General features: G+C 44.7%; 1 protein-coding gene across 1 annotated transcript in view; it reads right to left on the reverse strand.

Annotated features, from left to right (window-relative positions):
• LOC115138075 (phospholipid-transporting ATPase ABCA1-like) overlaps nt 1–12058 on the reverse strand; it is a 225346-nt gene that overhangs the window by 8969 nt on the left and 204319 nt on the right. The window contains exon 49 of the mRNA XM_029674482.2: nt 674–917. Within this exon, the coding sequence (XP_029530342.2) occupies nt 674–917 (244 nt within the window). The remainder of the gene's footprint in view (nt 1–673; nt 918–12058) is intronic.

Here is a 12058-nt window from a genome sequence, read left to right on the forward strand (position 1 = left end):
TTCGTCCTTCCTTCCCTCCCTCACTCACTCCCTCACCTCTTTCTTTCTCTCACTCTTTTATTCTTTCACTCACTCTTTTATTCTTTCACTCACTCTTTTATTCTTTCACTCACTCTTTCTTTCACTCTCTCTCTTTCAATCCTTCACTCTCTTTCACCCACTCCTTCACTCTCTTTTTCTTTTTCTTTCTTTCTTTCTTTCTTTCTTTCACTCGCTTTCTCACTGAGGCTTGATTGCAACAGATCTCAAGCTTCATACATCACATCAGAAACGTGGGGTGAGGCAGCGACATTCGACATCAAGTCTAATAGCATTCAGTGTACAAGTCTTAAAGGAAATGTGTTCTATAGATAATGTTTGCCTAAAAGAGATGGGCATCTCACCCCTGGAGCACCACAGTGTCTGCAGACATTTACTCCAGCCTTAACACACCTGCCAAGAAAATAAACCTGTACACTCTCCTGCCCTCCAGGATCAGAGTCACCCATACCGCCATACACAAAAAAAAATCCTTGATTTGTTGAATTAGGGTTGTTAGTACAGGGATGGAACAAAAGCCTCCACACACTGTGTGTCCCCACAACAGAATACAGTAAAATACTATAGAAATGCTATTATATCTCTAAGGTCCTCAACCAGAACAGCAATTGAATGAAGGGTTTAATCTGGTTACCTGATCCAGAGTGGTCTGGGAGACAGAGTAGTCCTCCACACCCAGCCTCTGCTGATGAGTGGTGAAATGGCTGAAGATGCTGGCCAGAGCGCCCTCGCTGTGGGGGACCTGGTACTGCAGCGTGTTGTGGTGCTTCTCCTTCAGTACGCTACCGGGGAAGGACTCGTGGACAAACTCCTCCACGGGGCCCAGGGCGGGGGGCGAGCCGCCCACCCTCACGATCACAGTGTAGCCTTCTCCGAACCTAGAAAAAACAGACACATGGATAAACACATACACATCAATTAAAGCATATGGACTGACAGAAATGCACACACATACATACACGCACACAAAAACTTGGTTATCCAAGGTTAGTGCCTTTTTGGAATCATTTGTATGCTCCAGCATATCACCTGATTCCATATTCACCTTGCCTAATGTGGGCAGCAGGTAGCCTAGTAGTTAGAGCTTTGGCTGCTGAAAGGTTGCTAGTTTGAATTCCCAAGCCGACTAGGTGAAATCTGTCGGTCTGCCCTTGAGCAAGGTACTTAACCCTATTTGCTCCAGGGTTGCCGTCAATAATGGCAGATCCCTGGCCGAGACCTCTCTTTCCAAGGGTGGGATATGCCAAAAAAATATTCCCGTTTCACACCACACACTTGTACATGTGTGAAACAGGACAACTATAAGCAACCGCTACTTGACCATTGACACACAAGTACGCACACACAAAAAAAAGTGAAGTTATCCAAGGTTAGTGCAGTTTGGTAAATTACACACCATAAAATGCCCCTTTGGAAAAATGTTGTGTGCTCCAGCGAATTCCCTTGATTCCATATTCACCTTGCCTTATGTCTATGCACCACCCAAGCTAAAGTGCACACTCCTGAATTTAACAGCAGCACTTAAATAATATGCTTCTATTTCCACACTGTGCTGAATTTGGTGGTACCCTTGCGCTAACATAATGTGATGAAGGAGGAGGAGAAGGAGGGATAGAGGGATGGAACGAAGGAGATGGGGAGCGAGGGAGTATAATTGATCTTCATTTCCCCAGCTCGTTGAAAGCTCCCTGTGCATCCGGTACAGCATTTCGGGGAACAGGTGCGTCACGAACACCGGGAGTCGGCCAACTCCGCACACCCGAGAAACTCGTGAGTTTTTTCCATCTGAAGGAATGTTCACTCCTCCTACTGCTTTTCTCCCATCCCTCTCTTCCCCCTCCCTCTGCTGCTAGCGCTGCTTCAGAAGGTGCTAATGCTAGGTGCTGTCGCAACATCATGAGTTTGGACAAATCCATGAGTTGGCATGTAGAATTACCCATGGTGCTTTGGGTGTACCTACTGTATATGTAAGCAGTGGATCACCGTGTGACACGTTGGCTGCATTCCAGACACACAGTTTCAACACAGGTCTGCACAGATGATCCGATCTTTAAAATACCTGGGGTTGTTTAATGTAGACTGTGTCCCAAATGGCACCCTATGGTGAATAGGCCGCCATTTGGGACACAACAATAGTGTTTATTATCTGGACTGTTTAAGTGGCTAATGTCTCAGCAACCTGTCGAGTGGCGCAGCTGTCTAAGGCATTGCATCTGCATCTCAAGAGGTGTCACTACAGTCCCTGGTTCGATTCAAGGCTGTATCACATCCGGCCGTGATTGGGAGTCCCATAGGGTGGCGCACAATTGGCCCAGCGTCGTCCGGGTAGGTCGTCATTGTAAATAAGAATTTGTTCTTAACTGACTTGTCTAGTTAAATAATGGTAACAAAAAAAAACATTATATAACGACCGTAGAATCTGTACAGACTATGTGGAACACACCCACTAGGACAAGGTTTGTACAGGACAAGGTTTGGGTGTATAGTTTATTTTCTATTATTCAGACTTAAAATGTCTTGATACGTGCCGTTTAGGCCGTCTTAAAGCCAATCCTAATCTAAGGACATACAGTATATTTTCAGAATACCTCAAAATCTCTTTTAGTGTATGAACACTGCTTTCGGAAAGTATTCAGACCCATGGACATTTTCCACATTTTGTTACGTTACAGCCTTATTCTAAAATGGGTTAAATACTTTTTTAAATTACAGCAATATGCACACAATGTCCCATGAAGACAAAGCAAAAACTGTTTTATTTACAATTTTGACAAATCTATAAAATATAAAACACAGAAATACCTTATTTACATGAGTATTATTATTTTCTATGAGACTTGAAATTGAGCTCAGGTGCATCCTGTTTCTATTGATCATCCTTGAGATGTTTCTACAACTTGATTGGAGTCCACCTGTTGTACATTCAATTAATTGGACATGATTTGGAAAAGCACACACCTGTCTATATAAGGTCCCACAGTTAACAGTTCTTGTCAGAGCAAAAACCAAGCCATGAGGTCGAAGGAATTGTGGATAGAGCTCCGAGACAATATTGTGTCAAGGCACAGATCTGGGGAAGAGTACCAACACATTTCTGCAGCATTGAAGGTCCACAAGAACACAGCCGAGAATCTTCCTAGAGCTGGCCACCCAGCCAAACTGAGCAATCGAGGGAGACGGGCCTTGGTCAGGGCGATGACCAACAATACGATGGTCACTCTGACAGAGCTCCAGAGTTCCTCTGTGGAGATAGAAGGACAACCATCTTTGCAGCACTCCACCAATCAGGCCTTTATGGTAGAGCGGCCAGATGGAAGCCACTCCTCAGTAAAAGGCACATGACAGCCCAATTGCAGTTTACTAAAAGGCACCTAAAGACTTTCAGACCATGAGCAACAACATTCTCTGGTCTGATGAAACCAAGATTGCCTGAATGCCAAGCGTCACGTCTGGAGGAAACCTGGCACCATCCCTAAGGTGAAGCATAGTGGTGGCAGCATCATGCTGTGGGGATGCTTTCAGTGGCAGGGACTGGGATACTAGTCAGGATCGAGGCCAAGATGAACAGAGCAAAGTACAGAGAGATCTTTGATGAAAACCTATTCCAGAGTGCTCAGGACCTCAGACTGGGGCAAAGGTTCACCTTCCAACAGGACAACGACACTAAGCACACAGCCAAGACAACGCAGGAGTGGCTTCGGGACAAGTCTGATCTCCTTGAGTGGCCCAGCCAGAGCTTGAGGCCTAGTAATGACTTGTTATTGTGAATCCAAAATCAGATAAATCTGACTTATCAAATTATTTCCAGGTCTCTTAAGAATGTGCAAACAAAAGCATTGTTCCAAACACCTCAATGAATTGCGTAAGGCACATCAGCATATGATGAGATTCACTCATCAAATCCATTTGTATAAAGCGGTGTGCATTCATTCACTTTCTATTTAGTTACACTGTGTATTCTGACATTAATAATTCAAACAAATCCCAATCAATCCACCGGCACATCAAATAAAAACGACCAAAATATGATTCTAACTTTGACATTAAATGCTCCCTCAAAGCTGGATTGGGCAACCAGCTTTTAACATTCCTTGGCTTTTATGCTAAGTCTAGCGAGACTCGTGTTATTTTGTTGTTAGTACTCTTATTACCATTGTTTTCTGCTTAATGAATCCCCTAATGTTATATTTAGTCGTGGAAAATGTCCATTGGAGGCTGTTAAGTGCTGCATGCAAGGAGAGGCAGCAACCTCTTAAAAGTAATGAGAGAAGTGGTGTGTTAGGCTCAGCCGTACTAAGGCATTGTTTCAATGTCCAAACTAGCATACAACGTAGAATCCAAGGCCAAACACAACTCCCAGAGCCTTTCAATGGGAATACATCATTATACCTAATAACAAGCCATATCTCTGTGCTGATTGAATACTTTATTTGAAATCCTAGATTAAAACGCATAATCTTCATTCCTCTGATTGCTAGAATGGAACATCAACATTTAAATAGGAAATCACAAATGAGAGAGAAGATCTATTATTCTTTATCATCCGTGACTTATCTGTCCAATTCTCTGTGATCACACAGTCCCGTGGACTTCTTCTCATAGCATTTTGAAATAGGCTTTCAGTACATTGTTTGAATGAACAAAGAGCCAAGTCAACAGAGAAGCCAGTCTGAGTAGAAGTCGTCTGAAATCCCACCCTTCTTATCCAGTCTGATTCATCATCCAATCATCATGAGTCTGACAAACGCCCCTCCATTTAGCGATGGGATCGAGCCAGACAGGAAATCGGCCGGCGCTCAGAGTGGCGAGGCGCAGCTGAGCTTTCAGAGGTGCTGAGCTCAGCGAAGACAAGATTTTTTTTTATCCAATAATGCTCGGGGGCGTCGCTAGAAGAGGTTTCAGGCGTACATGTGTAATCAAACGGCGCTCCCCAGCAGCAGAAAGAAGAGGCTGATCAATAAGCTCTCGCTCTCTCATTTTCGCTCTCTCTCTGTTTTCTCTCTGTGCTCTATTTTCTCTGCTACACTCCAACAGGAGAGTGGCGGAATGTATTATTCATTTTCCAATTTCTGCCCTTTGGTCGTCTCACAATAATATAAGTGATCATCACTCGTTGTGGATTTACTACTTCTGCTATCGCTCTTCTATTATCTCTCTATTTTCTTTCTCTCTACATTGTTGGGAAAGGCCCGTAAGTCAGCATTTCCCTGTTAGTCTACACCTGTTGTTTGAGAAGCATGTGACGAACACAATTTGATTTGAATAGAAAATCATCTCGAACACAATGTAAAATGTTATCGTCTTCCCTCATCAATCGTTTGCCCAATCCCAGATTGACCACTTGTTCCTACAGTACCAATCAAACGTGTGGACACACCTCCTCATTCAAGGGTTTTTCTTTATTCTTACTATTTTCTACATTGTAGGATAATAAAGAAGACATCAAAACTATGAAATAGCACATATGGAATCATGTAGTAACCAAAAAGGTGTTAAATAAATCAAAATATATTTGAGATTTGAGATTCTTCAAAGTAGCCACCCTTTGCCTTGATGACAGCTTTGCACACTCTTGGCATTCTTTCAAAATCGGCATAAAAACAACATGCGCATTTTTCCACAAGAGATGTGTTTCCATCAAATTGACTTGTTGCAGAAAAAAGGCTGGGAGTGATGACATAGTGCACGTTAAAATACCTTTTGCGGTTAAATTTCCATGCACTGAATAAAAAAAAGAAGTTCAATGGGTTTCTATAACATTTTCAACTCTATTCATGGTTTTCTCACAAACAATGTTGTGTTATATAGTGAGTGTACCCATTCTGGTATTGACATAGTAGATAGTAGCTGCGCTCTGTTGCCGAGAGCGCACATATAGATTCGTCCGACTGCCAGATGGTGAAGCGTGATTCATCACTCCAGAGAATGTGTTTTCACTGCTCCAGAGTCCAATGGCAGCGAGCTTTACACCTACTGCAGCCAAAGCTTGGCATCGCGCATGGTGATCTTTGGCTTGTGTGCGGCTACGGAAACCCATTTCATGAAGCTCCCGACTAACAGTTCTTGTGCTGACGTTGTTTACAGAGGCAGTTTGGAGCTCTGTAGTTAGTGTTGCAACCGAGGACAGACGGTTTTTATGCGCTGTGTGCTTCAGCACTCGACAGTCTTGTTCTGTGAGCTTATATGGCCTACCACTTCGCGGCTGAGCCGTTGTTGCTCCTAGACGTTTCCACTTCATAATAACAGCACTTACAGTTGACGGGGGCAGCTCTAGCAGGGCAGAAATTTGACAAACTGACTTGTTGGAAACGTGGCATCCTATGACAGGATATAGGATGCCGCGTTGAAAGTCACTGAGCTCTTCAGTAAGGCCATTCTACTGCCAATGTTTGTCTATGGAGATGGCATGGCTGTGTGCTCGATTTTATACACCTGTCAGCAATGGATGTGGCTGAAATAGCCAAATCCATTCATTTGAAGGAGTCTCCACATACTTTTGGCCCTAATAAACTGCTTGCTTTCCAGACGAGTCATAGTGGGAGGACCACAGATCATCGCATGACTCCAAGTTTACTTCCATATGATGGTTGTTATATCAATATTTGCACATAAAAGCGTTTCCAACAACATTACTTCTATCTTTCATTTTACTGACATAAAAAGATCCCACCTTGTCTAGCGTGTCTTTTTTTGTCTACATTTGGAAAGTATACAGAAAAATCTTCGTTTTTTCTGTCAGGACAGTCATGACATTTTTTTATCCAACATGTACTTTACACACATAAAAAGGTTGGATGGAAACCTGGTTACTGACAGTCACTTAATTAGCTCGTCAGCTAAGATTTTTTTAGATTGGTAAATTAGTCCAACGGCCAGCTATCTAAACTTGTAGCAATCATGGTTGAATTACTGACAGGGGACTCTCATGGATTTTGTTAGTCACTCTCCTCCACGATCTCTCCTCTCCATTCCATCCTCTCCCGGCTCGCCTCTCTCCTCTTGCCTCTCCCATCTCTCCAATTTCTCATCCTCTCCCTCCCGTGTCATTTAAAACACATAACCTCCAGCTTCAGAAAGGGAACGAGAGCTGCTGGTGTGCTGCGCATATCTGCAGTGTGGAGCGAGGGAGGGAGAGATCTCTCCAATCTCTCCTTTCTCCTCTTCCATCTATCCTCTAGTCTCGTCTCCCCTCTCTCCTTTCCCATCTCTCCTCCATCCTCTCTGCTCTCTTCTATCCCATCTCCTCTCTCATCCATCCTCTCATCTCTGCTCTCTCCTCTCCTCCACTGCCATCTCTTTTCTCTACTCTTCTCCTCTAGCCAATCTCTCATCTCTCATCTCCTCTCTCATCTATCCTCACCCATCTCTCCTCTACTCTCCCATATCTCCTACCCTCTCTCCTCTCCAATATCTCCTCTCCCATGTGTTATGACGTTGGCCTGGGGGATAGGGTTTATGACAGTCATAAATACCTCTTCCCCCCTCTCTCTAACCTACTGAGGTTACATTTAAAAAAACCTTGGTTAACATAGAGATTCTGGGAACATCAGAAGGTGGGGGGGAAATTAACTACATTCTGGCAATCCGAACAATTGAACATATGCAGTGGTACTTAATGAATATGATGTCAGTTCGGTTGTCATCTGAGACATTCTCATCAATGATAAGATGGCATAAACTCTACAGTGAAAAGTCTACACATCAGAGTTATCGGATTCACATGGAATTGTTGTTCAATTCAAATATTTGAATATGAAATGATTTGTGACGGGATAAAATGTGATTTTAGCTTCTAAAATGTGAGATGTGTGTTTTCATAAGTTAGGGCTGCTCACTCAGTGGCCCGCCTCTGTGAAGGGCTAGAAAATGGGCTAGAAAACTTTTCAAACACACCCTCTTCTCCCTTCCTATATAAAGCCTTGACGACAATAGAACTTGCTGTTCCGAGGATATGAGGGCGACGGTTCTATGTCAGAATGGTTCAGATAATAACTACAAAATGAAGCCAACATCAGCATGAGCTTTGGTTGCGAATGGTATGAACAAGGGAACTCTTATTCACTACAGAAGTGATATCTCCTAGCCGTTGAGTTAGCAACCGCAGCTGCAAACGCAGGTTAGGAAGGAACAGACAGTAACGTTGTAGTAACGTCTACCACACAACGACGTTACTACAACGTATCCAATTACCACCAGAGACATTCCTCAAAGGACAAAGGACTTGGTTTGGCAAATTCTATTCTACCCTCCGATCTCCAGTCTCTCCCATCTCCTCTCCCATCTCCCTAATCTCTCCTCTCATATCTCTCCTTTCCCATCTCTCATCCTCTCTCCTCTCTCATATCTCTCCTCTACCATCTCTCATCTCCCCTCTCCTCCCTTTCTCATCTCTCTGCTCTCTTCCTCTCCTCCCTCTCTCATCTCTCCTCTCCCATCTCTCCTCTCTGCTCTCCAGCCCTCTTTTCCCATCTCTCCTCTCCCATAACTCCTCCCACCTTTCCTCTCTCCCATGTTCCCTCTCCATCTCTCATCTCTCTTTATGCCTCTTCCATCTCTCATCTCCATTCTCCTCTCCCATCTCTCTTCCTTCCTCCTTTCCCATCTCATCATCTCTCCTCCCGTCTCCCCTTTCCCATCTCTCCACTCCCATATCTCATATCCTCTCTTCTCCCAACTCTCCTTTGTCATCTTATCTCCTCTCCATGCGCTCCTCCACTCTCTCATCTCAGCTCTACCATCTCTCTTCTCTCCCATCTCTCCTCTGCCTCCTTTCCCATCTCCCCTCGTCTCCCCTTTCTCATCTCTCCTCTCCCCCCGTCTCCCCTTTCTCATCTCTCCTCTCCCATCTCTCCTTTCCCATCTCTTTCATATATCCCCTCCCATCTCTCATCCTCTCCCATCTCATATCTCTCCTCTCCAGCTCTCTTCTTTTCCGATCTCTCCTCTCCCATAACTCCTCCCACCTCTCCTCTCTCGTCTCCTCTATCATCTCTCATGTACACTCTCCTCTCCCATCTATCCTCTACACTCTTCTCCTCTCCCATTTCATCACCCCTCCCATTTCTCCTCATCTCTCTTCTCCCCCATCTATTTTGTCTCCCATCTCTCCTCTTCCATCTCTCCTCTTTTATCTCCTGACTCAGTTAGAGTCCCTCCCGTGTCATTTCAAGCACATAACCTCCAGCTTCAGAAAGCTGTTGCTGGAGTGCTGTGCATCTCTCCCAGCCCATCTCTCGTCTCTCCTCAAAATTCCCATCTCTCCGCTTCCATTTATCCTTTCCCATCTCTCCTCTTTGCTCTCCTCTATCCCATCTCTCATCTATCCTCTACACTCTCCTCTCCCATATCTCCTCCTCTCCCCTCTTGAAAAGATTGAGGAAGAGAGGGAAAAGGTCAACAAACACCCCCCATATTGGTGTCCGGGGGGGGGGGGGGGTTGAAGGGAGATGGGAAAGGGGTCACACCCCAGGCTTGGGTGGCCGTGCTTTGATCAGGCAGGAAGTCCTCGATGGGTCACACACAGAGGTCGCCTGTAAGGGTCATCACTGAAGCTCCCTAGCACGGAGAAGCCACGGGCGATGGGTATATATGGTGCAGAGGCATGTTTTATTCAAGGCTGGAGTTGAAAATACATATGGTACTGCTCAGATGAGGTCTGAAATGGACACACACGCGCTTCCACTCAGAGACAGACATGAATCCACACGGACACGTGTACACGCGCACACACACTTCAAAGCGTACACGCACGTATGATATATGCCTCATAAACAGACACCACATGCACACACACACACACATGCTTTCGATGGCCATAGAGGATTTCACATACTGTATCTGTCCGTGTGCAATGGGTATTAATAACAGCTGATGCATTGTAAACCCTAAGGGCTGCTGTTTTCCCATCCATCTCAGACACTAACAGTCAGTTAGATAATGTATCACTTAGCCACGGTGCAACGCAGTCAATCCACATAGTCAATCCACAAATTTACTAGACATCTCAAAGGCAACTTCCTTAGATTGATCACAACTTTTAGGTGCCCTTATAAAACTCTCCGGCGCTGTGCGCAACATTACCTTAATGCATTAAATGCACTTCGCAGCTTTCGTTTATATTTTATTTCACTCTTTCCCCTTAAAGGTCCAACACAGCTGTTTATATCTCAATATCTAATCAGTTCTGGCTGGGTAGCCATTAAGTACCTGATGGATTGTTTTCAATTAAAATGGTACACAAATAAATAGCTTCTTAGATAAGAGCCATTTCTCAAGCAAGAATTGTGCACTCTCTGGGAGTGGTCTGAGTGGAAAGTTAAACGGAAAATGTGTTGTTATTGGCAGAGAGGTTTGGAACTTTTTCCTATTGGTCTATTAACTGGGCAGGCCAAAACTCCATCCCACCAAAACAGGCTGACATTTCAGGCGGTCTTTTCAAACAGCTCTTACACTAAAAGGGCATTATCCTCGTTTACACAATATTATTCCAAACTCAGTGTGGAAATATACACTGAGCAAACCAAACTTTAAGAACACAGTCCTAATATTGAGTTGCATCCCTTTTGCCATCAGAACAGCCTCAATTCGTCGGGGCATGGCCTACACAAGGTGTCGAAAGCATTCCACAGGGATGCTGGCCCATGTTGACTCTAATGCTTCCCACAGTTGTGTCAAGTTGGTTGGATGTCCCTTTGGGTGGTGGACCATTCTTGATACACACTGGAAACTGTGAAATTCCAGCAGCATTGCAGTTCTTGACACAAACCGGTGCGCCTGGCACCTACTACCATACCCCGTTCACCCTCTGAATGGCACCATACATAATCCATGTCTTAACTGTCTCAAGGCCTCAAAGTCCTTCTTTAACCTGTTTCCTCCCCTTCATCTACTCTGATTGAAGTGGATTTAACAGGTGACATCAATAAGGGATCATAGCTTTCACCTGGATTCACCTGGTCAGTCTGTCATGGAAAGAGCAGGTGTTCTTAATGTTTTGTATGCTCAGGTTATATTAAACACATGAAACTCATGTTTGTGACGGCACTGGGTCTCAAAGTAAGGACGGAGGAAAAAACGTTGAGCTGCAGCGAAATATAGCTCCTGCTAGCCGCATAAACCCTTGTCCTCCAGACATATGAACGTGAAGTTTTCATTTCTTGTTTGGAACCCAGGAAGAGTCGCTGCTGCTTCGGCAGCAGGCTAATTGGGGATCCTAATAAAATGCAAAACAATAAATATGAAGGATGTCAGTCACAGGAAAAGAACACCAGCTTCCCGCGTCCTTCTCTCCCTTCCCCTGACCAGCTTATATGGGCGCGATGGAAGGTTTTTTACTGCCGTGCACTTCATTTCACTTTACTAAACACCTGGGACTCGACTGGATCCGACGCTCCTGGATTGTAAAAAGTATATTTACAGCCACTTATTTATCTCCCCGGTTCTCTTTTTGGCTTTTAGAAATTCTCTCCTCCGACGAACGATTGATTGATTGGAAATGCAACAGAGCCGACCCGGTCGTGGGGCAGGTGGGTAGAGAGGGACAAAACAATCATCAACCCAGATAATGGAGGGCGTCCTCTTAAAACATTATCTGTCCCCTAACTGTTAAGAGGTCTCTCTCCGATTTGAATGGTGCGATTTTTGCTTATTTTTGGACCTGATTGATATACAGGGGCGAGTTGTTAAAACAATGAGGCTGCCAGCCAGGCAGCTCCAATGAGAAGGTGGCCTGAAGGGGGCAGCACAAACAAGGGTGGGTTGATGCTCCATCACCAACTGAGCGAGAGGGCGGAGGGAAAGAGCGAGAGAGAGATAAAAAGAGAGAGAGGCAGCAGGAGGATGAATACATAAAGGTAATGTAACGAGAAGTTTGAGGAGGAGGAGGAGTGCGGGTGGGGTGACGAGAAGATGGAGAGGAAGAAGGTGGACTAGCATGTATTACACACACAATGCGGAATCAAAATGTGAGAGGCGCCCTGTGGAGAGATTCCACACTCTTTCTCACCCGTGATGAGGTGGA

The sequence above is a fragment of the Oncorhynchus nerka genome, linkage group LG12 (assembly GCF_034236695.1).
Source record: "Oncorhynchus nerka isolate Pitt River linkage group LG12, Oner_Uvic_2.0, whole genome shotgun sequence".
NCBI classification, from domain to species: domain Eukaryota; kingdom Metazoa; phylum Chordata; class Actinopteri; order Salmoniformes; family Salmonidae; genus Oncorhynchus; species Oncorhynchus nerka.